The sequence below is a fragment of the Pygoscelis adeliae genome, unplaced genomic scaffold (genome assembly GCF_000699105.1).
Source record: "Pygoscelis adeliae isolate BGI_AS28 unplaced genomic scaffold, ASM69910v1 Scaffold265, whole genome shotgun sequence".
NCBI classification, from domain to species: domain Eukaryota; kingdom Metazoa; phylum Chordata; class Aves; order Sphenisciformes; family Spheniscidae; genus Pygoscelis; species Pygoscelis adeliae.
The window spans coordinates 678,431-703,361 of NW_008824810.1; the positions used below are offsets into that span (position 1 = coordinate 678,431).

Below are 24,931 nucleotides of genomic sequence, written 5' to 3' on the forward strand. Positions count from 1 at the left end.
ATCAAAAAAAAAAAAAAGATAGCCAAGACAAAAAGCCTCCTGGGTGTTGCCTCTTTCTGTTTGTAGATAAGCTAACTACAGAGATGCAAACTGCTGGGGCTTCAAAAGCCCTGGGGAATCAACAACTATAAAAGATGCAACGTTTTCTCCAAAGCCTTGTAAGAAGGAGAGGTGAGGTGGGGAGGAGGGCCGTTTGGCACCAGGAAGGCAAGCAGAGCCAGAGAGACAGAAGAATATTGTTTTAAAAAACCACTGTGGAATACACAAGAGGAAGATGACCTGATATCCGAAAGGACAGGTTAAGGCTGGACATGTTTTCCCCTTTCAGTAAAAATAAAACATCTGACATTAAGTTAGAAATATCCAAAACTGAAGAGTTCTGCTGTTGTTTTCTTTTCACATCTCTAAATTATACTAAGCAACACTTGATGTCGTATGTTTACATTACGGATGCAAAGTATCTATAGCGTTTTTCTCTAGGACGGTAGGTTAAAATAAAAGCATAAATGTAGCTTCCAGCAATAGCAAAGGGCAGGTTGGACCCCTCAATAATCAAACCCCTCCTCCACTCCTTTCACGCGCTCCATGTTTTTAACATTTTGCCCCTTTTACAGGGAGCAATACCTCTGATCCCACAAACTCCTGAACTGGAATAGTGGGACTGGCAGATGTCACTACACAGGACTGCACACACAACTCCTAAACGTTACTTACCAAAAAAAAAAAAAAAGAAAAAAAGGAGAAGCAAAACTGAATGCACTCCAGGAATTCGTGAAAATCAATGCCATATTATTAGGACTATAATGAGCAAGTTTTTAATAATCAGTATGCAATTATGGACACAAATGTATACACTTTAAACAAAAGCTGTGCTTAAAATCCCATTTTTTCAAACTTTAGGCCAGTGATGAGGCTACAGTTACTAGTCCAAAAGCATCAAAGCTTCCCTAGACAGTTCTGCTCTTATAAGGAACCGAGAAAGTCCGAATTGCACAAGCAGCACAGTCCTGTTAATCTCTTGGTTGGTTTTGTCCAAAAGGCCGAGACAGTCACCAAAGCAAGCACGGGGGAGGGAGTTTTAGCAGCTGCTTCCTGCCTGCAGCTCGTGGTTTTGGTTCTGTGAATACCTTCCAGCCCTCAACCATGCCTTCGGGGGGGGTTAGGTTTGGGTTTGGGGTGGGTTTTTTAAGATGTTGCTTAAAGAATGACAGCCTTACTTCAAGCACTGCTGTGATGCAAACAGAGCACTTGAACACTGCAGCTAACAGCATGAGTGCAGACCGCCTTCAAGCACACTATCCTTGTAAAAGACGGAGAATGAAATAGGATTTTGTCCTTTCTGGTGCATATTACATATTACATATCAGGTTTTGCATGGAGTTGAAAGGAATATAAAAGGATATGCCTAGGACAGTACTGCAAAACCTAGCTGCTATTAAATCATTCCAATTCCCTTCAAAATAAACTTTATGAGGATAACCTATACTTACAAACAGCATCTTCAAACTGTATTCAGCTTTGATCAAGTGCTCACTTCCAATGCTTTGTAAACACTGTTATTGATGATAGCACAATTTTTTTTACCATATTTCATATGGGTCATAACACTAAGTAGTCAAGGACAAAACAGCTTTTTTCCTGCATTTTAAACAGCATATCTTAATATAATCTTAATTTTTTCCTAAATGTAAGCATCCATTTTAAAATCCTTAATGACCTAGCAGTGAGATTATCAAAGGTGTTCAGACTTTGAACAGAATTTTTTTTTTCTTTTTAAATGGGAATGGACATAAATCAATGCTGTGTGTTTTTCAAAGTTACATTTCTTTTGCCACTGTCCTTTACCAGACTTCAAAAGACTATTTTTACATGTTTGAAAAGAACAAGTAAATTCTCTAAACTGCAACCACCAGTTTGTACACTATGTACAGATTTTGGGTGTTCTTGACCTTGGATGTTTAAAATTAGCATACGAGTGTTTTAGAAGGAAACGAGTGCTTTCGTATTCATTATTGATTGCACCTCAAATAGTTTTAAGTATGCATCCTGGAGTTTAAGTGACATGTGGTTTCTTCACTCCCACTGTATTATTCCACTTTAATATTTAAACTGATTCCTTGTCAATTTTGACATTAGCAAGAAAGATATTCGGAGGAGACAGTGCACTGAAGCTTTTCTTCCTCTCTTCTGCTAAAAGCAGAGGAAGATCTTTCTCTTCCTGTCTCGAGTGAACCAGTCACTGCCACACTTCTCCCGTGTCTGAATTTACTTTAACCACTGACTCTAAATTCAGCTACAGCATGGCTTTGCTGAATGGTACCAAGGCACACTTGAAACATGAACTGCGTTTACTCCAGTACACAATCACTGAAGATAAGGATACTGATTAGAGGTAAACACAGACTGTATCTCCCCTCATCCTCTGCAAGAAAAAAAAATTTCTCCTGCTACAGTGGGCAGTGCAAGGGGAAGCGAGCTGTTCTCTCTGATGGAATTACCCTCCAACTCGCGCACAGTGGCTCACAAAAGCCCAAGGCTATCTTCAAGCCTCAGGCTCTAGAAATCTCTCTTCGGTACCAGAAGAGATGAGGGATTGGACCAGTCCGTAGGAAAAGCATTGCACTTACCTTCAACACTACCAAAAGATACACAGTACACAGGATGGCATAACTCACTTTTACTCTCACTGTCTTCCACTCTTGTTTTAAAAATCATCATCTTTGATACAGGATAAAAAAAATTGTACTCGGAAGACATCCTGCAATGGGAATGGCAATACCATCAACTTCTATTACAGAAACCTGGTAAGAGCAGTGGTTTGGTTTTCGCCCTAATAGCCTGTTCATTTAGATAAAAAAAAATGTAACTACACTTACTGTAGTGAAAGAAAATACAAAGTGAGATTTATGTTCTCATTACGCTTGTACCTAATTCTCCTTGAGCTGGACCCTTATACTGAAAATTACAAAATGAATGAGAGAAACAAACTCACTAATTTTATTTGCTACTGCTTCATTATTCTCTTTCTTTGTTCCCTTGGACATGCAGCAGCTTGCAGGTTGTATTATATATGTGGGTATCTTTCCCCTCAGAAAGAGTACTGCACTTCCAAAATGCCACTGCAGAACTGCACAACCAAGGGAAAGTGGGATTCCTCTCTATTTTCTTTTTTTTTTTTTTCCTAAATGTTTGTAGCATATTTGTACTTAATGGTAATAACCTACACAATAAAACTTCTGTGCTAGTTGATGTCTGACTGACATCATATCCTCCTTTGCACTGACACTGATGCTGTCCTTATGCTGCCTATGACAAAATTAAGCCAGCCAGACCTCAGAGAGCTTACCATCTAAAAGATCAGTTAGAAGACAGAAAAGACAGACAAACAAGACACTTAAGGGTAGTTCATTTAAAATTACTTTTTTTGAATTTTCATTTTTATCTAAAACACACATCTGTTTAGGTCAATGTTTTTTCCCAAGCCAGCCACCTGTTAACATTGTAAAACACAAAAGTATTTGAGTAGAAGCAAAACAAATACAATTGAACACGAGGATAATTGCAGAAGGTCAAAAACTCTTCACCTCTGTAGCAGGCATAACATCGTATTAGGTGTTATGCCCATATTGTTAACAAAGAAAGAGTCAGAACCAGAACTCATAACAGCTCTACGTCCCTGGTCCGTCCCGTCCCAAGTCCTTCCCCCCCCCCCAGATATAAAATAGAGGTACTACTTAGGCACTTTACGCTCTATGACATGATGCCATCTCTAATTAAGGAAAACAGTATTTGCTTTAACTCTTCCTGTCATTTGCGGCGGGGGGCGGGGGGGACACGACACGACAGGGGCGGCGCACATTATTCATGGATGCTCTAATACAACTGTGGGGTTTCAGGTACCCTATTTCTCTTACAGGAAGCAAAAGCTTTAAGTACTATTTTGAAGAATGCTTCATTCTTCTATTGTGTCAATAGCTTAAGATGCACAGCAGCCAACATGTCTGATACTAATCTAAGAACTGCAGCACCAGACCTAAACTGCAGAGAGGAATCAAATTTCTTTATAATCTATCTAACAATTTTAAGTGGCTCATATGAGACATCCTTCAGATCGGGACTTGTTCTTCAGTTTTCACTTGTCTGGAGATTTAAAAGAAGATTTTGAGTTCTTCAAGTACATGATAAGGATCATACTATGTACTTTAGATGTAGATACTGTGATAAATAAGAGCAAACCACAGATACCTATCACTAGCCATTTAGTTATATTTAATATTAAGACGTCTCGGGATTTCACCAGCACTATTGACTTCAGAAATTTCTGTCCTCTGCCTTGTGCTCTTCATCCACTTATTTCTGCCCTACACTTCAGTTTGCTACTCTTAGCTGTGCTAACCCAACTGTTAACATGGTCGTGTCATAAATTACATTGGAGAACTGATATGCAGAGAGAGGGGGAGGGACTGATTTCTTAAACTGTTATTGTAAAGGGCAGATGAGATCCTCTCCTTATTTCCCAGCTCGGCCACACCAACAGGTACACTGCCACAACAAAGGGAGCAGAGCAAAGGAGGAGCCCTAACTTCTGACACTCATATTGCCTCTTAGAGTACATAGAACTATACCTCACTTTTACTCTATAGGGTTTATAGGCATTTCCAAGTATTTTGTGTGGCATGGTGCTTAAAAGCATTTGTGAAAGTGCACAGGACTGAACACATCCCAGATTGGTAACAGGTTATAAAACTTCATCTAAGGCCGACTTCAGTCCTAATTATTCATGACAAAAACACCAGTAGCACATAAGAGTTCAATGAAACTCCTCAAATGAATTGAGTTGGGCATTTCAGTCCAACACGGTGTGTCCAAACCAAACACAATATCCAGTGTTGTTTAGTGCCACTACAGCCAATCTCAGCAGATGCCTAACAGTGAATGAACGCAAGATCAACTGCAGGCGAGCAGATGCACCTAGATAACACACCACGAGTAATGCTGAAAACTATTCTCTGTCCTAGACAAGAATAAGCTACCAGAAGAGGCCATGCTTTATGAACATCAGGCTTCCACAGCTTTTGCAGTCAGTATACAAAGTCATTTTGGGGAGATAAAACTGGGAAAAAATATATTGCAATCAACTGACCTTGTATAAGCACTCTGATTTTATCTAACATACAATATGAAAGATAAACCTTACGTGATACCAATATTCTCCTAGTAGTTTGCCATAGGTATTATGGTCTCATTGAAAGGCAATATTTGTGGGAAAGAGAGTTAAATTTTCATGGGCCAACTGCCCTGGGGAAAAAAAAAAATAATTTCAAATATCTAAATCTTTCTTCAGGTCAGCAACAAAATTCACAAACTTCATTATAAGCACAGGTTAGAAGCAAATGTTCTGAAGTTATAGTCCGTGTCCAGCAGCAACCTAACTTGAGTTACGCCTCTACCTTCTCCATTTTTTATGTCAAACTTCAAATCTAAAACAGATCTGTTAAAACGTATGCAAGTTGATGAATGCTAAACAAAGTGACTGAAACAGCCTCAATGCCAAAATTTCAAAGAAGCTGTTAAGCATTAGTGCTTGCAGTTTTATCCCACACTAACTGTAACGTTTCTTAAAATTGTGTCCCTCAATATATTACCCTTTTTACTTGGCAAGCACTAATTTTACTGCTCACAGATATTTCCAACTGCACAGAAATTCCCTTGCCGCACTCATACCAAAAATAGTAGCTTCAGGGATGAGACTACATCAAAAACAGTTAAATAAAGCAATGCTTAACTGAGGCAGATGCGTGAAATGTAATCTTCAGACGGCAATGAAGTAGGAGGGTTTGGAGAGAGGAAAGTTTTGGGAAAGATGAGAGGTGTCAACAGGAGAAAGATGTGAGAAAGGAAGCTGAGGGAGGGAGGGTGAGGCAATGGAGGAAGAGAAGAAATCTCATTCTAGGAAAGTAATGTTGTCAGCTTCTGAAGGGGTTTGAGATGACAAAAACATCATCTCAGAAACTAGGAAACAAGAAAACTGAAATCAAACCTGAAAAGCAAGTGAAATATGAAATGAAAACAAAGCAAGTCACTGTTTCCTCAATGGCAATTTGTTTCCAAAAACGATGCTGCATGTTTTCCACAAAAAGGAACGAAAACATCAACATATGAATCTTCTTTGTTAGCTATATTAACGCTGTTAGTTTGTTGCTGTAGCTGAAGTACCTACAGCAGGCACAGCGCACACAACACAGATTTTGAGATATGTGGATCAGCTCAGTACAAGGTACAGACATCAGCATCTGTTCTGAAGTTAGATTTAACTTTTGAAAAGTTTTAATTACAGCTGTTCAGGAATAACACAACCATTAAAACCACTCTTATACAATACTTTTTGGTATCACTTGTGCTGTAGACTATGGAGAAAAGCTTTTAAGACCTGCATTACAACAAATGATAACTATTTATTTTATATTAAGATGAATGTCTAGTTCTTAGTCAAAATGTAGTGTTACATATGTAACAAACAGGCCAGGCTACTGCAGAACAAGTTTAATTTTTCAGTGGATTTTTGATTACTGATGTACTTACATTTCCCTCTGTCTGTGACACTCTAACGTGCACCACATGGCCTCCACCTTCAGAAGCCTACTACAACTTATTAACATCCAACAGAGCAGGAAAGGAAAAAGGGCTTCTGACAGGATTCATTGCCGTGCTATTTCAAGGCTCCTCTGGCTACGAGGAGCTTCACTGCAAGGGCATTTTTCCCTTAAGGATTTAGTCTGCCAAGTGAACTAACATGGATCAATTTAAAGCCATCATAAGGTCTGAGGCACTCTGTCAGATGGATTCTTTTCTACCAGCCAAGCAGCTCTGATACAGTAGTACCAAGTCACAACACCTTTTTGAGAGTGCTGACCTTGCTTTTGGCATTTTACCTAACATTACGAAACAAATTTACAGCTGAATTCCCCTGCATACCCAGAGCTCTGCACTTGCAAACGTGCAAGGAAACACAGGTTACTTTGATACCATACCTACATGTCATGGTTTAACCTCAGCCGGCAACTGAGCACCACCTAGACGCTCGCTCACTCCCCCCACCCCGGTGGGATGGGGGAGAGAATCAGAAGACTAAAAGTGAGAAAATTTGTGGGTTGAGATAAAAACAGTTTAATAATTGAAATAAAATACTAATACTAATAATAATAGTAAGAAGAAGAAGAAGAATACACAAAGCAAGTAACGCACAGTGCAATTGCTCACCACCCACCGACCGATGCCCAGCCAGTCCCCGAGCAGCAGCCCCCCCATCCAGCTTTCCCCCAGTTTCTGTACTGAGCATGACGGCACATGGTATGGAATGTCCCGTTGGCCAGTTTGGGTCAGCTGTCCTGGCTGTGCCCCCTCCCGGCTTCTTGTGCACCTCCAGCCTGCTCAGTCGGTAGAGCATGGGAAGCTGAAAAGTCCTCGACTAGTGTAAGCACTGCTCAGCAACAACTAAAACGTAGGTGGGTTATCAACACTGTTCTTATCCTAAATCCGAAGCACAGCACTGTACCAGCTACTAGGAAGAAAATTAACTCTATCCCAGCCAAAACGAGGACACTACGTGAATGACCAATTTCACTGTGTGTGAGCAAATCATTTTCAGCGTGTACACAAATAGTAGAAGATGATCCAATATTAATAAGTTTGAGTAGCTTCATCTACTAGCTACTATCTATTAATAAGTATATTTTTCATTATATTAGGGGACTGAAAAAGTTTTTTAAATACTCTCATGACTTAGCATAGAAAGCTCAACTTCTATGTGAGTTTATGTTCTTTTTACTTGGCAAAAGCAATACGTTCTCTGAAATGCCTGTGAAAACAGCGGCCTCTAAACGAGCACCTGGATTCACCTTGACTTCCCATTTCTGGGAAACCACCTGGAAAATAACTTAAGATTTTGGATTTTCTTTCTCAACAGAGTAATGCGATAAAGCTATTTTCGTGCCTCCCAGAAAATACATCTAAGGAGAAAAAAAGCTTATGCTCACTAACGCTTATTCACTCTCCTAAATAAGACACATTTTTTCTCTTAGCCATAACCAGGAACATCCAGACTACATTCCCAGTTGGCTTACTTCCACATACTCCATCTACTTCAATGGTAGGAGCTGAAGACCTGTCTTTTACCATCAAACTGTGTCTATGTTATTAAGCACAGGTGCCCAAATTAAAAAAAAGAAAACAATGGATCAGCATCCAAATTAGCTTTTACACAAACGAGCAAATATCATTAACTTAAGCACTCTATTTGTCCCCCCTGAACTAGGCAGAGATTTGATACGCCTCCTGCCTCCCAGTGCCCCAGACACTTGCTAGTGGACAAAACAGCAGCAGGAGCGGCACAGAGAACGTCAGCCCTTGCTGGCGGGAGCTGCCGCAGCAGCACACGCTCGCATCAGCACCACGAGTAAAAAAAGCCAGGGTCTTCTTTCCATCATAACTTGAGGGTCTGAACAGCCAAGCTGTGGCCTCCTCCATGCAAAGGGAGAACATAAGTAACTCGAGTCACCGCAATGGCTTTGCGGCCCGACTTCACACCCAAGTTTTATACTCAGAAAAGTTGGTACATCGTTAACAATGTCTCAGATTCCACCACCCCCCCCAACTTTACATGCCTTTTTTCCTTTATATGCCTCAGATAACTCAGACTGCCAGTGCTATGTGGTGTCTCTGCTTCTGCAAACACACACACAAGCAGAAATGCATCATAAAAGCGCAAATATACAATAGAGCACGCTACACTTCCCTGCCTTGCACTGCGCTCTCCATTCAGCCCAGAGGTGTGCATTGGCAGAAGACTCTCTTGCTATTTCCGTGTAGCATTTTCTCTGTAAAGATCTTTTTCAGCTTCTGGAGTTCATAATCCAGGCTTCTAAAAAGTGCCATCACTCAGGTACTTTTTATTGCCTTATTTTCTATGACACAAGCCTTGTTTTCTGTATTCAAACACCAGTAGTTTTCACAGTCACATTTGTGAGTACTGATTTGCTTAGACATAGAAAGCTAAACCCTTCTCTCAGATTCAATGTTCTCTAATTCAGTTTTAAATGAGGAGTCAGTTACTGCATCTTGGAATTTGATAAAAGAACTCTGAGAAACTCAGGCAAAGTAAATCTGGTATAAGTCCAAATTTCTGACCTCTTGAGACATCACAGCAGTTCATATATGCACGCATTGATCAATATTTGTTATTGACACCGGTACAGGAATGATCTCTCCTAAACCCCCCTCTACTGCATACCAAACTGACTATTTTTAATGTCAACTTTTTTAAAAATTGAGAGGGAAACATGGTTCTATGAAAAATCTACAGCTCAGAGTTAAAACATCTTTTTGAGTCATTCCAAATAATAATAATATATAAAACATAATAATAAATGAAAACATATTTTATGGCTTGCAAATTTTAAAATTGTACAAACTGTTCAATAAAATTATTTTTTGCGTCAAAATTGTAAGTTCCTTCTTTGCAGCTTCGTTGCAAGAGTTTGGGGCGGGGGGGGTCAGTTTAGACAGAAGAAATAAAACTTTATCAGAACATCAGTGCTAAGAATTCTTTTTCATTTCAAGAGGTTTGCTGGTGCCAGACAACACCGAAGACTGGTCTCGCTGTGCTATTCAACATACAAAAATATGCTCTGAATCAGATGCAAGAGGAAGCAAACAAAACCGCACTTGAAAATTTCTTCTTTACATGACCAAAATGAGAGAAGACACCCTGATATTCAAGTTCTAACAAATGTATAAGAGGAAAAGCAGCTGAACTGCAGCATTTCCAATAGAGCTACAGTTTTCTCCTCTTGCAAGTAGTGAGTACTTATCTGGTAGGCAGAAAAATTTGAAGATGTATTTAAATAAGCACAGGAAGAACAGGACCGGTCTCCTGGCAAAAACCAAGAGACAAAACAAAACTGCAGAAACAAACCTGAAATGCAGAAATGGGAAAGGCCCAAGAAGCACTGCAGGGAGGGGGACGTACACCAGACTGCAAAGCAAAGTGATGACAGAGCCAAAGAATGAAGGCAGCAAAGGAGACAAAGCAGTGATGAAGAGCAAACAGTAACTAACCAGGGAAAATGAGGTTAAACATTATGTGGTGAGAGCATAATTAAGTAGAAATGGTCATACAGATTATGTTCTTCAGGTGTAAGGCTAGAGCAAGGGAGAACACAGGCCAGCACCAAAAGGCAAGCGTGGAGGAAGGAAACTGGCAGCTCTGCGGTCCAGAGCCTGCGGCGAGTCGTCAGAGCAGTCTGCTGTCTCTGCTCTCCCACCTCACCACCTTCCTGTATCTCATCCCTCATCTCTCTTCCTTTTCACTTTAATATGGACTGATAAAATATCATCTATATGACTTCAAAACCAACTACTTTTAAGAACTCCCAGCAAAGCTATAAACAGGAAAGCATGAAAACATTTTACGCCGTGCATGCCCCATATTTCTGAACTTGTACCACGGGGGAGACATGCGCTGCTGCTTGGTACGACTACTGCTTTGTTAACGTGAAGTTTGTAAGTAGCACCTTTTCCTAGTGTTTAGGAGACTATTCAAGGCACAGGTGGACTACTCACTTCCACAAGGGAAACAGACACGAGGAAAGATCTAAAAGCACTACAATTTGAATAGAAATGTTCTCATGCATTCCCATTTAACTCCGCATCCAGCATCAGCGTGCTGAGCGCTGCTGATCCGATGGTTAATCTAATTAATACTAGATTAATAATACATACAAAGGCAAGATTTAAAATCAGTCTGGTTGTGGCTCCTACAGATTCCAAATTTATGCCACCCACCTGTGGGTGGCAAATCGCCATCAAAAAAACAAATGTAAATGTGAATTACTGTGTAAAAGTTCAAAATCAAAAAGCATGTTACGCTTAAGTTCCCAGTATTCGAGCTCTTTCACTAAGTTTTGGATGATACTATCTAGAATGCTTGCTAGATATAGGAAAATTACTTTGTCTTTCCTATGTTCTGAAAAAAAATTAATTCATATTCCATTTTGTTTAATTTTATAAGGAAAATGTCTGTAGAAAGTGAGACAATATTGGGATTTTTATTTATTTAAAATCAGATGCCTGGTCTAGAATCCTCTTTTTCAATCACAAACCACATGCTAAAGTGTGTTAATAATATCAATATAAATAAAAAATATTTATCCTAATTAAAAGCAAACTTGTACTAGTTTGGCCAGGAAAAACCTGTTTGTTTTCTAATTAAGGTACAATCATGCTTTAAACAAACATTTTCTGCCACAAAATATGCAACTGAGAAAGACTTATATCCAGTCTACATCCAGCCTCCAAGTTAGCATATACAAAAACGTAGACCTCACCACTTTGAAAATGGTATGACAACATTTCTAATCAGGTGGCTTAGGAACTTTCATTAACTTCACTGAGCTAATACTTCAAGACTCGTAACAAAGCTTGTTTCCAGCAGTCAGATCATTTCCCACAAATCACACAGACTGTCTGTGTCCATCCACTAAAGGCTGTCTAACCTTTCTTTTTACCCAGCTGAAAAACTCTAAGGGAGGTCCTCCCCCTCCCCAAATCAAAACACATTAAAACTCAGTCTGAAAATAAACCCAGAACTATGTCACTCAACAATATTCAGTATATCAGAATAAGTTGTAAGAGAGGCTGCCATATACACAAGTGCTTAAATATCAAAATTTGTATATATATTGTACTTTTCAAATAAACCGGTGGTGACCAAGAGATACGATAAAATCATAAGAAATCACAACAGCCAAGTAAATATCTTAAATGCAAAAGAAAATGATCTCAAGAGAAACATGGAAAGCTATTCCTCGCTGGCCATTTGTTTCTAACAGCTATGAAATTTCCTATTCGTTCCCTACCCACGCAAGGAAAGCATTTAAAAGAAAACTTGCAGGTAAAAAAAAATATTAAGAAATTTGGTCTCACTCCTTGTTCCACTGCTTTTGAAGGCAAGAATACATTGTATGGGATCATTACACCACATGCAAACTACAACCTCTTATCAGGACTTTGATAGCGATAATATTTAGACAACGAGTAGAGCCAACTGTTCGGACAGCGGCTGCCACAAGCTTGGCATCGTTTCCTCTCCTAATGCCATGTTTTACTTTGCAAATCTTCATGGGTCACGTTCTGTGAGGTGCTGGGCAATGTCACCTCCTATTCATCTCCCCAGGCCCAGAAGCAACTGCCAAGGTTTATTCAGGTACGTCAGTCAGAGGGCATACAACTACCGCTACGCCTCATACCACTCAGGAAGATTACTCTTTTTACCTAGCACTGGGGGAAGAAAAAGCTACATAATGTACCACTGAGTCACTGTGAAATCAACAGCATCTCTGCTTGACACTTTACGCCGCGCTGTGAGTTTTGGACAACAGCTTACCCCAGTGAAGGCTGAATGCAAAATCGTGGAAAACTCCCCACCCCGCCAGTGACCTACATTCAATTTTTTGCTCTATGCCCCTGCCAAGGGCACAGGCAGTAAATCCTCCCTCAAGTCAATTACATATTTTGGTAAAAAATGGATTATGTAGTGCAGTGAATTACTCAGCTAGTACCAATTGGAGGAAACACACATCATGTGCTTGCACAGTGTCACTGATGCATTTTTGCTCAAATCAGTTCTACTTTAGAAACACTTTAAACCTTTCAGCATCTTGAAGTTGATTTTTGGGGAATGAAATATCTTTATGAGAACTAGCCCTCAACTGGTTTTCTTAGGTAATTCTGCCAAGCGTCCCTTACGTGTTCACAGACAAAATGGTTTTCAGTTAAAGATATATTCAGACCTATATGCAACTCTGTTTAATTTGGGAATTTTATTAAGGTTAAAATTTGCATATAAAATATGCTTGAAATAGCCCCTGCCAAAAATTCAAAGAATACTCTTTTGTCAGCCTCCTCAGCATCACACTGCATTGTGCAGCGTACCTATGCTGCTACTTCATAGCAAGGGCTCTTTCCAGGCAGATCTTGAGATCTATGCTGGCATATTACAGTTTTAAACTGTAATTGGGTGAAATCTAAGAACTGATTTACTTGTAGAGGTTAGCAGGAGATGAAGTGTGTTATTTAATTTCACTTTTGTTACTCATTTTATTTGACAATACTTTTAATTTCTTCAGTAATATTACTTTCTACTTAGCAACTGTCATTATTTACAACTGTTTTTAAACAGGTTCCCAAGTTTATCAGCTAATACATTCATCATAAAATTTTACACTGAATGATTTAATTATTGAATTATTATTTTGGAAACGAAATCCTCCATTTTCAACCACCAACATTTCACCTTTGAAATCTCATGAAGAAAGCCACGAAAATGCAAACAATCCATTTAATAGAACTTCTCCAAATAAATCTCATGTCATGCTTCACAGTTAAAAACATTTGAAGATCCAAAACCTAAGATCCAGCATTTCTGCTGTAACATGTTTTGACCAAAAGAAAAAGGCATCTCCCTAAATACAGTTATTGTTTGCACAGAAAGATGCATTGATTTTCCCAGCAAGATAGTCTTTATGATCTCAATCACCTACAAATGACACAAGCTTTTCAGACTTATAAATAACTATGTTGGAATACACTCTTCTGGCTTATTTTTCCATCACCAAACTATTTCAAGTATCCATCCTTTTCCAAGGCATGCAATAGCTGTGCATCTGACATTTATTCATAACAATTACAGCGTCAGAATGAAAAACAGCAGAACACAATTCTTTATTAGCAAACACCTCTCTGGCCCTGTCACCAGCATGTTAAATAAAAGCCCTCTAACGCATTTTGTAAACATTTCTCATTAACTCCTACCTATTTCCTTTTTATGAACTACTCAAACCTTGTTTCCTGCTGCAAACCATTCACTGCAGGTTTCACTTTCTATTGAAATTGCACAGAAAAAGCAGTGAATGAAATTACAGCCAATCTAACTACCAGAGCATCCTTCAGGCTAAACAAACCCTGAATTTTTAATACTTACAAAGAAACAAGCAGCAACTACTGCCTTTGAAAATACGTTGTTATTATTTGGGACTTTTCACTCGAGTACACTTCTGCTTTACATAGGAGAACTACCAACCGTAAACAGCTGGCATGCGGTCTCCCCCTCGCCTGCACGAAGAGGGGGACTCTACAGACTGAGCAGAAAAATCACGGTCTGGATTTCCACCAGCATACTAACATCTCCCGGGTTTGGCCCCACGATGTCATTAGTCTTGGAGAATGCTTACGCTTGCTTGACCAACTCTTCACAGGAAATCCCAACACTGCATAAGAGATGCTTTAAGCCACCATCTCCCTAGCTTGCAATTTGTGCCTCTCAGGTAGAGTTCAAGAGCGGCCCAAATCTCTCCGGTGCAGGTTTAGCACAGACACCCTTCAATAATGTTATAAACTCATGATATATATATCTAGAGGCTAGAAGACATCTTTCAGTAAAAGAAGTTTAGCTATTTCAAATCATTCCAAGGAAACTTGTAATTACACTTTCTCTAACTTTTTTGTATTGTAATGAACCTAAGTTACCAACTTTATTATTTTAAAACTATGCATAGATAATGTATTAAGTTAACTGAATTGCTGTTGCCACCATTGATGCATACAACAAAAAGATATTTGGCAAGCAACATAGGGACTGATAACTATTTCAAGTTGCTCACTTCTTAATATCCTTTTTGTTTGTTTGTTTCTGCTTCTTTGCCTCCTAATCTTTGATTTTTATCAAGATGCGCTCAGCAAAGATTCAAAGTGAGCTGCAGGAAACAGTAAGAAAAGCAGATAGCAGTGCAAAAATGTGTTCTAGGTAATTCATAGTGTTGCTTGATTCAGTCTCTTGCTCAGACAAAAGGCCAGGCACAGAGGAACGGCACTGCACATTAGGACACCACAGTTTACCAGCATCATAGTAATTAAGCTAAGTTTGTTGTAATCAAAACTCTTCAAGGATGCACCAGTAAGAACCTGAATGCTTTTGTATGTAGATCCTACACAAAATCATTTCCCATTTTAAACAGGGTGCCCAGTTTAGTATTACTTTTGAATAAGCATCCTACTATATCTTGAACATAACCTCATACGGCTTATTTCAAGACAGATTTTTTTTTTCTAATCAAACATCAGATTCTCTTCTGTAGCCTTTATTAAAATCTCAAGTAGACAAGCAGAACTGCAATATGTCAGATGGGTTGATTCAGACAGATCCAAAGCTAGAAAATACATAGTAGCAGAAGAAAAAGAGGTAGAAGGGAGTAAAACCAGGAAGGAACATAAAGGCCCAACAAATGTAACAAGTGAACAGCCACATATTAAAAAGCTGAATGAATACTTTTACAGTAAACACAGCATAAACAAACAAATCATGAAGATACATTCTTAAATCCAAAGGAATGTGGTGGCATATGCTTTTTTCAACAAGAATAGTAGACCACTATTTGCGTGCTAATTAAGCACGCTAAAGTGCATCAACACTAAAGCACCTTATAGAGCCTGCTGTCCCCTAATACCTAAAAATCTGGAGATATGGTACTATTTCAATACAGCAGACAAGCACACAGGCCGTCCTTGACCTGCTTATATTTAAATACAATAACCAAAGCTGCTCTGTCACTTCGTCTCCATCATTAAATAGTGAAAGTGGCTTACTTCTTCAGATACAAGAGCAGCCAAGTGTCCAAAACAACCCACCCAACCCTGTAAAGACTATACTTGAATCCACGCGGCTTAATGAAACTTTAGATTTGAGTATGACTGTTACAAGCAGACAGAAAGTGTAGTCCAAACCACTCATGAAGTTCTCTCCCTAGAAATATTTATATAAATTCTAAACAAAGAGGAGACAAAGCAAAGCCTGAACATGACTTGCACTGGCACAAGTCTTCCCTCATGATCTAAAAAAGGATGTGCAGTCAACCATGTCAGGATGTACCATTATGGGAAATTAGTATATAAATGAAGAACATAGTTTTAGGTCTGAAATGGAGAGCACCTTAAAAACATCCGCTCTCATAAAACATGCCCCGAACTCAATGCAAAAGTCCAGTCTGAGACTGCCACGAGGTAAAATTAATTAAAATACAAAAACATCCAGGTAGTTTGGGTAGCAATAAATGTTAATTGTAAAACATTAATTGTTGCCACAGACGTTAATGTAACTTTGCTATAAGCCTTAAAGCTCATAGCTCTGTGGATCGGATCACATCTTCCCTACCTAGGCTGTGGGAAATTAGGAAACCAGAGCAAACGGCTGCACTGGGTTTACCCAATTGCTGGCTAGGGAAATAAAAGGCTGATGTGGAATGGATGGTCTTCCCTAGAGCTGAGACCACGCAGTGACACCAAGTTCTCTTTCTTCCCTTCGAAATATAAATGGAATGAACAGGAACAAAATAAAACCAAAAAAAACAGGAAACATCCTTCATTACACAGTGGTGGTATTTTTTTACTCAGAATCTAATACCTATAAGCAGACATGAGGAATACCAACAGAAAGCAAACGTCCCCCCTGGCTGAAAAGAGGCAGAGAATCATTAAGCGAGTAAAAATTATAAATCCTTTAGCTCAACAACTGCGTCCTACTTCAGTCTCTGACTTTAATATCTAATTTGCACTGTTGATGACAAGAACAGAAGTGCATTAGTCCAAAAATCACAAACCAAGCCCTCGTAAGTTCAGTGGAAAAACCAATCTTGGATCTTAACGAGATGTGAAATTCAAACACAATTTGCAACAGGCTTTTTAGGCTGATGTCAAGCCCATGTCATGTGGTAACTGAAAATATCAGAATGACCAACAGGCCCAGGTAACTGCAATAGCCCTATATTATTTGTTTCTAGAGACATTATAATTATATGCCTATGTCATTTGAAACTCAAAATCCCAGAGCAGAGAGAAGAACAAGCAGAGAACCCAGGCGGCAAGCAAGAGAATCTAGGTCACAGTGGGAGAGGGTTTCTCTTGGAAATTAACTATACTGCAAGCATGAGAGAGCATGGAACAGCTTACACAAATTGTACTTCAACTTCTCTTCTCCCCCCCCTTCCATCTATCCTCTGTACTAACAGAAAACCGTCATGCTTTTCCTCTTTGGAAGCCTCCGGGCTTTGCAAAAGGAGAAAGAACAAAAACCCCATGTTTCCTATCCTTCTTAGAGGGTGAACAATTTCACTATCACAGAAAAAAGATACACAAAACCCTTCAAAGTTCATCTGGACTTCATCTGCAAGTCACTCATTTATTGCCTTCTGTTTTTATTTATAGTTTATATTTGTGTTACTTTGACCAATGTTTATAATATCAGGAAGTTTGGGGCTTAGTTGTCAGTTTCACCATCGACTTTTGGTTACTGAAATGCTTGTATTGCAAGTACTGCAGGGAATTAATTCCCTGTTTAAAAATAAGGTTTAAAAGCATTTCTATAAACAAATGTGTGAGAAGACTAAGTCTTAAACCCTGTTAAACCTGTTCCAGCTCCAAATGTCTTCTTCCTCCAAAACTTCTTCCACCTCAAAGAGAAATGCATGCTACCAGAATTCAATGCTATAAGGTCAGTGTCTCCAGGATACGTGAATCAGATACGCCTAACATTTGGACAAGACTATCTTAACAGAGAAACGTGCTCAGAAACTCCGTTTTATTCTCTCGTATTAGCAGTTTCTCATTAACCTTGACTTTCCAAACCTGGTCACATTTGCTGTAAAACCGAACAGAACCCTACATTACATAAGGACTCGAAGTCTTCTGATACTTCCAAAACATCCCAAGCACTCCCAGGATGAGAATTTTTCATTAAATGATCAAATATTTGTGGTATGTTCAACACTTTGTGATGCGGTCAAAAACGAAGATTATCATTACCGTTTTCATCAACTGGAAGCAAACATTATAACTTGAAAAACTTATGACAAACCTTTAAGAAATTAATGAAGACTCCTTTGGAAAGACCAGTGAGGTGACAGTCCACTAATATTCTGTCACAAGAATATTCAAGACCATAATCCTGAAATATTCAGGCTCATGTAGAAGCTATAAGCTCCTGCTAATGGTTTTAGATTTATTGAAGTTACATGCCTAGCAATTTGTACAGACTCTTTGGTGATGATTGTTGCAACAAATTATTACAGATAAGTATACTAAATTTATCTAGCGTTTTTAATGGTTTCCACTGTCACACCATGGCAATCTATTTCGATAAATTTTCAAGGACTTTTCAAAAAGGTGGTTGACGAGCTATACCATTATTCATCCCACCCGTTCACCCACCTCATCACTTCGCCCAGGACTATGATTTATGTTCTTTGGGGCTAGAAGTCATTTTTTGGTACGATTTAAGGGAGGCTTTTAAGGAGGCTACTGAGTGCTTGGCCTTTATGTAACTCTATACAAGCAGAAATTATATCTAACAAATAAGGTCTTCCATACATGCCAAGCATTTCAGCAGTTTTCCAACAGGCTAGGGTTTTCTTGCCCATTTTGTCCAAAGCATTTCCATGGAGAAGGAAGCTGAAACCTGTCCATACCTTCTGTTTCTTCTTTCTCCCATGTTCACAAGTACACCTTGAAGGACTTCAAGTGTCATTCATCCCAAACCAGTCCATCTCACTGAAACATTTGGAAACATTAAAATGCTACTCCTAAAAGCAATTGTACAGCTAATTTCTTGAACAAACCACTAAGCTGCTTTTTTTTTTTCCATTCTACCACTAAAAGAGCTCAGAGAATGAAGATACAGAGCTCTGTTTTTAATGACTGTCTTGTTTTTACCAGTTCACTTCTCTTTCGCCATTTTAATATCTTCACAAAAATATGCTATGATGTCTTGGCATGTTCCCCAATGTTCTGCAGTTTTAGTATGACTCTATTAGTGAAAGTGCTTATATTTTGCTCTATTACCTCACTCCTTAAATTCACCAAATAAAACATGAAACAACTGAGATTAATCTCAAATGCTTCAGTTTTATTTAAGATTTCCTAAACATTTTTCCTCCTCTCTCTTCCTGGAAAGGTATATAACTTTTTATAACAACTGTTGCTCTTTGTTGTGTTGATTTTGGTGTGTGTATCTCATGCACATCTGCCTGATCTTCCTGGAATCTGTTAAACCTGAGGGAATACTAATACACCAGGATCCTCAACTTCAGCATGACTTTCTGCTGCGTCATAGCCCAGATTTCCTTTGCACTAAGAGAGCGACTAAAATGATCACAAACTACATGACCTTAGTATATGCACTCAGTATTTCCACAGCAGTTGCTTGCTTTCACATAAACTACCCTTTTAAGTGTCACTGGAGAGTTAGCTACACTAGACATTATGTTATACGCTTTTAAACAATTAGGTACTTGTTTGATTGGTAGCAGTTGATATTCAATCCCCTTTGTTTTTTTTTAAATCATGATTCAATATTGTATGTTATTTCTAGACATCTATTGCAGGACCCCTACTGGGGGGGCCTATGGCTATGTTCATATTAGATCAGCTGTATCATAAAAAACACTCTGTACTCAGTTATACGTTGCTTAGAACACTTAAAAGCGGAGTACACAAAGTTCTTTTTCTGACAATATCTGGACACCATTTTCCCCCACAGGACCTCAAACACAGCTCTCTGAGGCCAGGGAGCGCCTATTGACATCAACGGGTGCTGGAACGAATCCTCAGATTCCCATTTCTGCAAGACATTAGTTGCAAACTTCCTTCAGAGAATAGGGATAGCAACAATTTGTTGCGGCACACCAAATAGCAAAGACTGCTGTTTGAGCAGTGTGCAGGGCTCACAGAGCTGAAAGAACAAGTATCAACATTATTTGTTGATTCTGGCACACAGGTAGAAAGGAAGAACCTGACAACCCTGTGCTAGTGAAAAATGACTCTCCAGCATGGAATTCGTAATGAAAACACTGTCTGGCACCCCGTGTGCGTGGGAGGGCATTTCATGCTCTGTCAGGAACTTAATGCAGCAACAATGAAATGTACTGATAGAAAGGTGAGTGAGTGGGAATGGGTGAATACTGTAGAACTCAAGGAAAAACAAGTTTTATGTAGTTTTAGAAAGCATGATTTAAGAACCTTCCTATTTCTGTGTAATGTAGCCCCCTCTTTTCAAGCACAGTCAGTCTAAAAATAAGAAAATCTGTGCTATTACACTTGAAACAGAAGAAAACCCTCATCTTGTAGCAGCTGATATCAATATTCATACAGAATGTATGCATTAAAAATATACTCATGAGGTTACCTGCTTCCCTGTTTCTTTACCTATTCTCTAACTATCTACATGTTGCTACTTCAGCTTCACCTCTGACTTCCATCCATACCACATACACTCTTCTTTTTCTCTAATCACTGAGAGATCAAAGAGTCTCTGCAACGTGCAGCACAAAGTTCAAGTCCAATTTTCGTATGTTATGTCAAAGCATCTGAAAACAGCTCATTTACCCCTAGCTATTAAATGCAAGTTTCACCATTACATCAAACATTTTGTAACCGGTATTTCACAAGGCTGTTTAAAGTCTTATGACTATATAGGCAGTGTACAGCTGCTACTTCTACCATGCACAGGGTTTTGCTGCCATTTTCTTTAGAAAGTTGAAAAACATCGGAATATTTAAAAAAAAAATAAAATTACAGTTTCCATCACCACATCTCTCATCTGATTTTTCCCATCAATTTTATTTCCTTGAAGGCACATTGTTCATTTACAGTTGACACATTTCTCCTGTTCCCTCCACTACCATGCTTAGTCATTGAAATCTACGTCATATTAAGCAGACTATTCCATCATAAGACAACAGATTCAATAATCATTTATTTATAAATTCAACTGAAGCATTTCAAAGTACCAGCTATATAAGGCTTATGGAGTCACCTCAGCTACAGTTTATTTACATCTCACCACTAATAAGTACTTGCCAACTTCTGACATCTCAAGACAGCTTCCAGTACATTCAAATGCGTTAGAGGCTGTAGATACTGCACACACTCATTCCACCACCTATTTGGTCAACAGTCTGGAAAACAGACTGTTTCTAAACCATATTATCCTTTTTGTTTGTGCTCGTAATCATTTTAAGGTCAATCATAGTTTGTACGCATTTAGGCAGAGCAGTCAAAGAATTCTCTTAGAAACAGCAGAATGACTTGGTTGCAGTAGCAGGAAAAATCTGCGGCACTGTCTTTTTGGCCTTTTGCATATATACCACTTCAATTCAAGAAGGCTGGAGATTTAGGACTATATTGGGGTTGTTATTCATAGGAAAAAAATAATGAAGGGGGAAGTTGAGAAGCAAAGAACAACTTGAAAAAGATAAGCTTTCTTATTCTCACTGCTGCTACTAGCAATCAGAATTTCCAAAGTAATAGGTACATTATCAGATATGCAATTGAAATCCCATGCCACTTTACAGATAGTCTCAGCTAACGGTACAAACATGACACTTAACACTATAGAAATAACTCAGCATAAGGATAGCTATACATTTTAATATGGTTGTAATTTTCCCCTCCGCTTTCTTAATGGCCTCAACTTCAACTGCTTTAGGAAGCTGACTACATGCTCATTCGCAGAGGCTAGTAAAATATACAGATCAGCCTATCTAAATACAGCACATTGCAACCTCCACGTGTGTGTGGCAAGCTTCCACACAAGCACGCAATGGAAACAGCTGAACAGCGGAGCCATTGTGCACCTAAGAGTGTGCCCAACACGGCTACTGCAAGGACTGCACAGGCTTGTTCAATTTAGCATCTCCACCTCTGCACAAGCAGCTGTTACCGCACACATAGCTAGCCTCATTAAAGAATCCCCCACACCAGTGTCTTTCAAATTTGTCACTGCATTTTTACCTGGTAGCTTTCCAAGAAAGGTGACAACGGCCACTAAAGAGGCCAAGACTAGAGAAACTATTACTTGTAAGCACTATCACCATCGCTAAAACTGAAATACCAGTACCAGGAATAATTAGTCTATTTGTGCTATACTGTGGCAACAAACAGTAAAAAATCCATGTCTCCGCATCCAATTTTACTTTGGGAAGAGAAATAAATACTAAATATGGTGGATGGAAGACAGTTTATTTTTTTAACCAATTATTCTACTTACATAAAATCATATTCTAAAATAAATTCTGTTAAAATGACAATTAAAGAGTGCCAGAAACTTATTTGTTGGGTTAAATTCAGCCTTAATTCAGAACTTGTTTACTGGGTATTCAATGATGCAGCAATAATAATTTGCACTGCAAAATACTTATTCAAAACTAGACTGTATTAAAAAAAATAGGCTGGTTATGTTTATGTGGCATGAAATGTGAAACTCAGCAATTGATTAGAACATACAACAGTAAAAAATTTCTTTGCGTTAGGCATAGGTATCAAAGACTTGAAGCAAGCATTAAGATACTTGCCTTATTAAATACCTTAAATAAGACATTGCTAGCGCAAAAAAAAAAAATCAAAACTCACAATTTTAATTCCTTTGCTACTTGCACAAAACAAAAACAAATCTCATTTTTAATAAGCAATACACTAAATTTGTAAAACAGACCACATTTTAACAAAAGCTTTCTCTTAAATATGATTTATGAAGACAAAAGATGCTCAGCATAACTAAAGAACAAGTGGAATTACCAGGTTTATCTAATTTTATACTCAAAGGACTTAAAACCAGACAAAATAGTCAGAAAAATAATTAGATATTTTGGTTAACAATAATCACTGAACCATTTCAAACACTCAGTCATATTGCAGCCCTGATTCATGCTTGCACTCCTACATCATCTTTACCTCTATGTCTACTTATAAAAAGAGCAGTGCATAAAATTAGTTAGTAAAAGTATGATCTCTTAAAAAAAGGAATAATGCTTGAAATATACTAAATTTGAATAAATAACTATTTTTGGTACTACGTCAGGTAATTTTTAGACCCTTTCCTGTGAAATTAGGGTAATGATACCCTATGACTCAGAAGCAGAAACCGAAGTTGAACTGAACATATGCTGGCAAGGACAGATCAAACAGATACGTAGGAGGTTGTGAACAGCAGACTGGAAAAAGCTTTTACATATAGAATAAGTAATCATAGGCTTACAGAATGTACTTCAGGCTGTGTAAATTAGAGTAGTCACATTAACCCATCATAGCTTTATCTGAGCTTTACAGCAGGTTAGAAAAAACAACAGATTTAAAAACTAATTGTCCAAAAAAAAATTTACAAGGGCAGATACCTGGGTGAATTTTGAGCACTCGAGACTACAGAAACATGCTCTGTGCCACGTGGTCTTACAATGCACAGGCCCAGGGTTTCTGATTCCACACTATTTATGTCAAAAGTGATTTCACCAGACAGCACTCGCCCGCAGTTTGCCATCTTCACACATTTCATTTACCTTTAACTCAGCATCTTTCAGCCCGGTTGTTTATCTATGCTTTTCACACCTTCAGAACTTTCCTACCAGGGATTTTTCTCTGCCCTTTATTAGCCCCTCCAATGTAAATCTAATTCTTCTGCTTTCTTAATTCTTCCCCACTGTTTTTTTACTAATGAATGCTCATCCATTAGTCACAACTTCTACACCACATCTACCATGAAAGTTTTCTATGCTCAAGCAGCAGAACACAGGTGTTACTCAGGTTATGATTAAAAGGATCCTTACCTTTCCAAAATCTCTCACGTCAAACAAATCGAATGCTTCAAAAAGTTCACTTTTCTTCATCCCAAATACTTCACAACATGCCGAAAGAAAAGTCCTTATATTCTTCAAGCAAAGAAACTAGGGGAAAGAAAACAAAAATACTAAGCATCAAGCGTGTCAGTTTGCAACTTGTGTGCTCACTTTGGTCACAAATACATTACAAAATTCACCGATACAATCACTTGCAAGTCAGCACTTCCACTATGCTGTGATCTTCCACTGGTTCTAATTCAGCCATAAAAGTTCCCTTCAGACTCAAAAGCGTTAACTAAATTCTGAGTAGACACTTTGTGAACAGAAACTATTTTCTCTCCTTTTATGTAAACAAAGAGAAATGACAATATGCTACCAGATACAAATTAGTCTAAATACAGATTTACTTTTCAGTTCTCTACAGACAGCACAGAACAGAACAAATAAAGTTACCTTAGTAAAATTATACGAGAAAGTTATTCTTCATGTCTACATCAAGTGCCTTCAGCTGGTAAGATAAACGTCTAGTTTGAATGTTTAATGAACACACGTGCACTGTTTTAACACACTAAAGACATTATGAACACATATTCTCCGTCTGGAACACAGGAGCAGATGAAATTTGCAATTGGCAAGTCATTTACAATTCATCTAGTGGAGATTTAAGATCCTCAAACCACCTTGATTTCCGTACTGAATCAAAGGCTATTTCCCTTGAAGCTATCCACAGGCATCAATGATCATCTGAGTTTGGAAAAGAGTAAAGCTTCTGCCACAATGCTCTCCTTATAAGGCTTTTAATGCATTTTCCTGTAGACTATTTTTCTGAAAGACCTTACCAGTACAAAATACAGTAACTGATCAACAGCACTGCAGTAACTAAAGAGGGATAGCTAAAAAGTGCAATATCCATTCTTGATAACGATTAGCACCATAAGGTACTAGTACCTTATGAGGACATTAGCTCCATGAAGATGCTTGTTGCAGAGTCTTATGATCCACTACGCAGTACAGTTCAAAAGCAAATACAGTATTTATAAGCAACAGTATTTCAAATGACCCAGCACTGTGCTTTGACTATACATTTAAAAAGTACTGATACAGCAACTCAATATTAAAACTGAGTTCCTAGAGTTCTCCACGTTATAGCGGATTCATGAGGATCATTTACACTAGGACAGATTATAGAATTGCTATATGTTCCACCTTAACGTTGT

The 24,931-nt window shown here is 38.5% G+C and overlaps 1 protein-coding gene across 1 annotated transcript in view; it reads right to left on the bottom strand.

The window, feature by feature from the left end:
• Positions 1 to 23,827, bottom strand: part of VAV3 (vav 3 guanine nucleotide exchange factor) — a 138,993-nt gene extending 115,166 nt beyond the window's left edge. Inside the window, exon 1 of the mRNA XM_009324219.1 lies at positions 23,703 to 23,827. Coding sequence (XP_009322494.1) covers positions 23,703 to 23,762 — 60 coding nt within the window. The 5' untranslated portion in view covers positions 23,763 to 23,827. The remainder of the gene's footprint in view (positions 1 to 23,702) is intronic.
• Between the last annotated feature and the right edge of the window lie 1,104 nt (positions 23,828 to 24,931).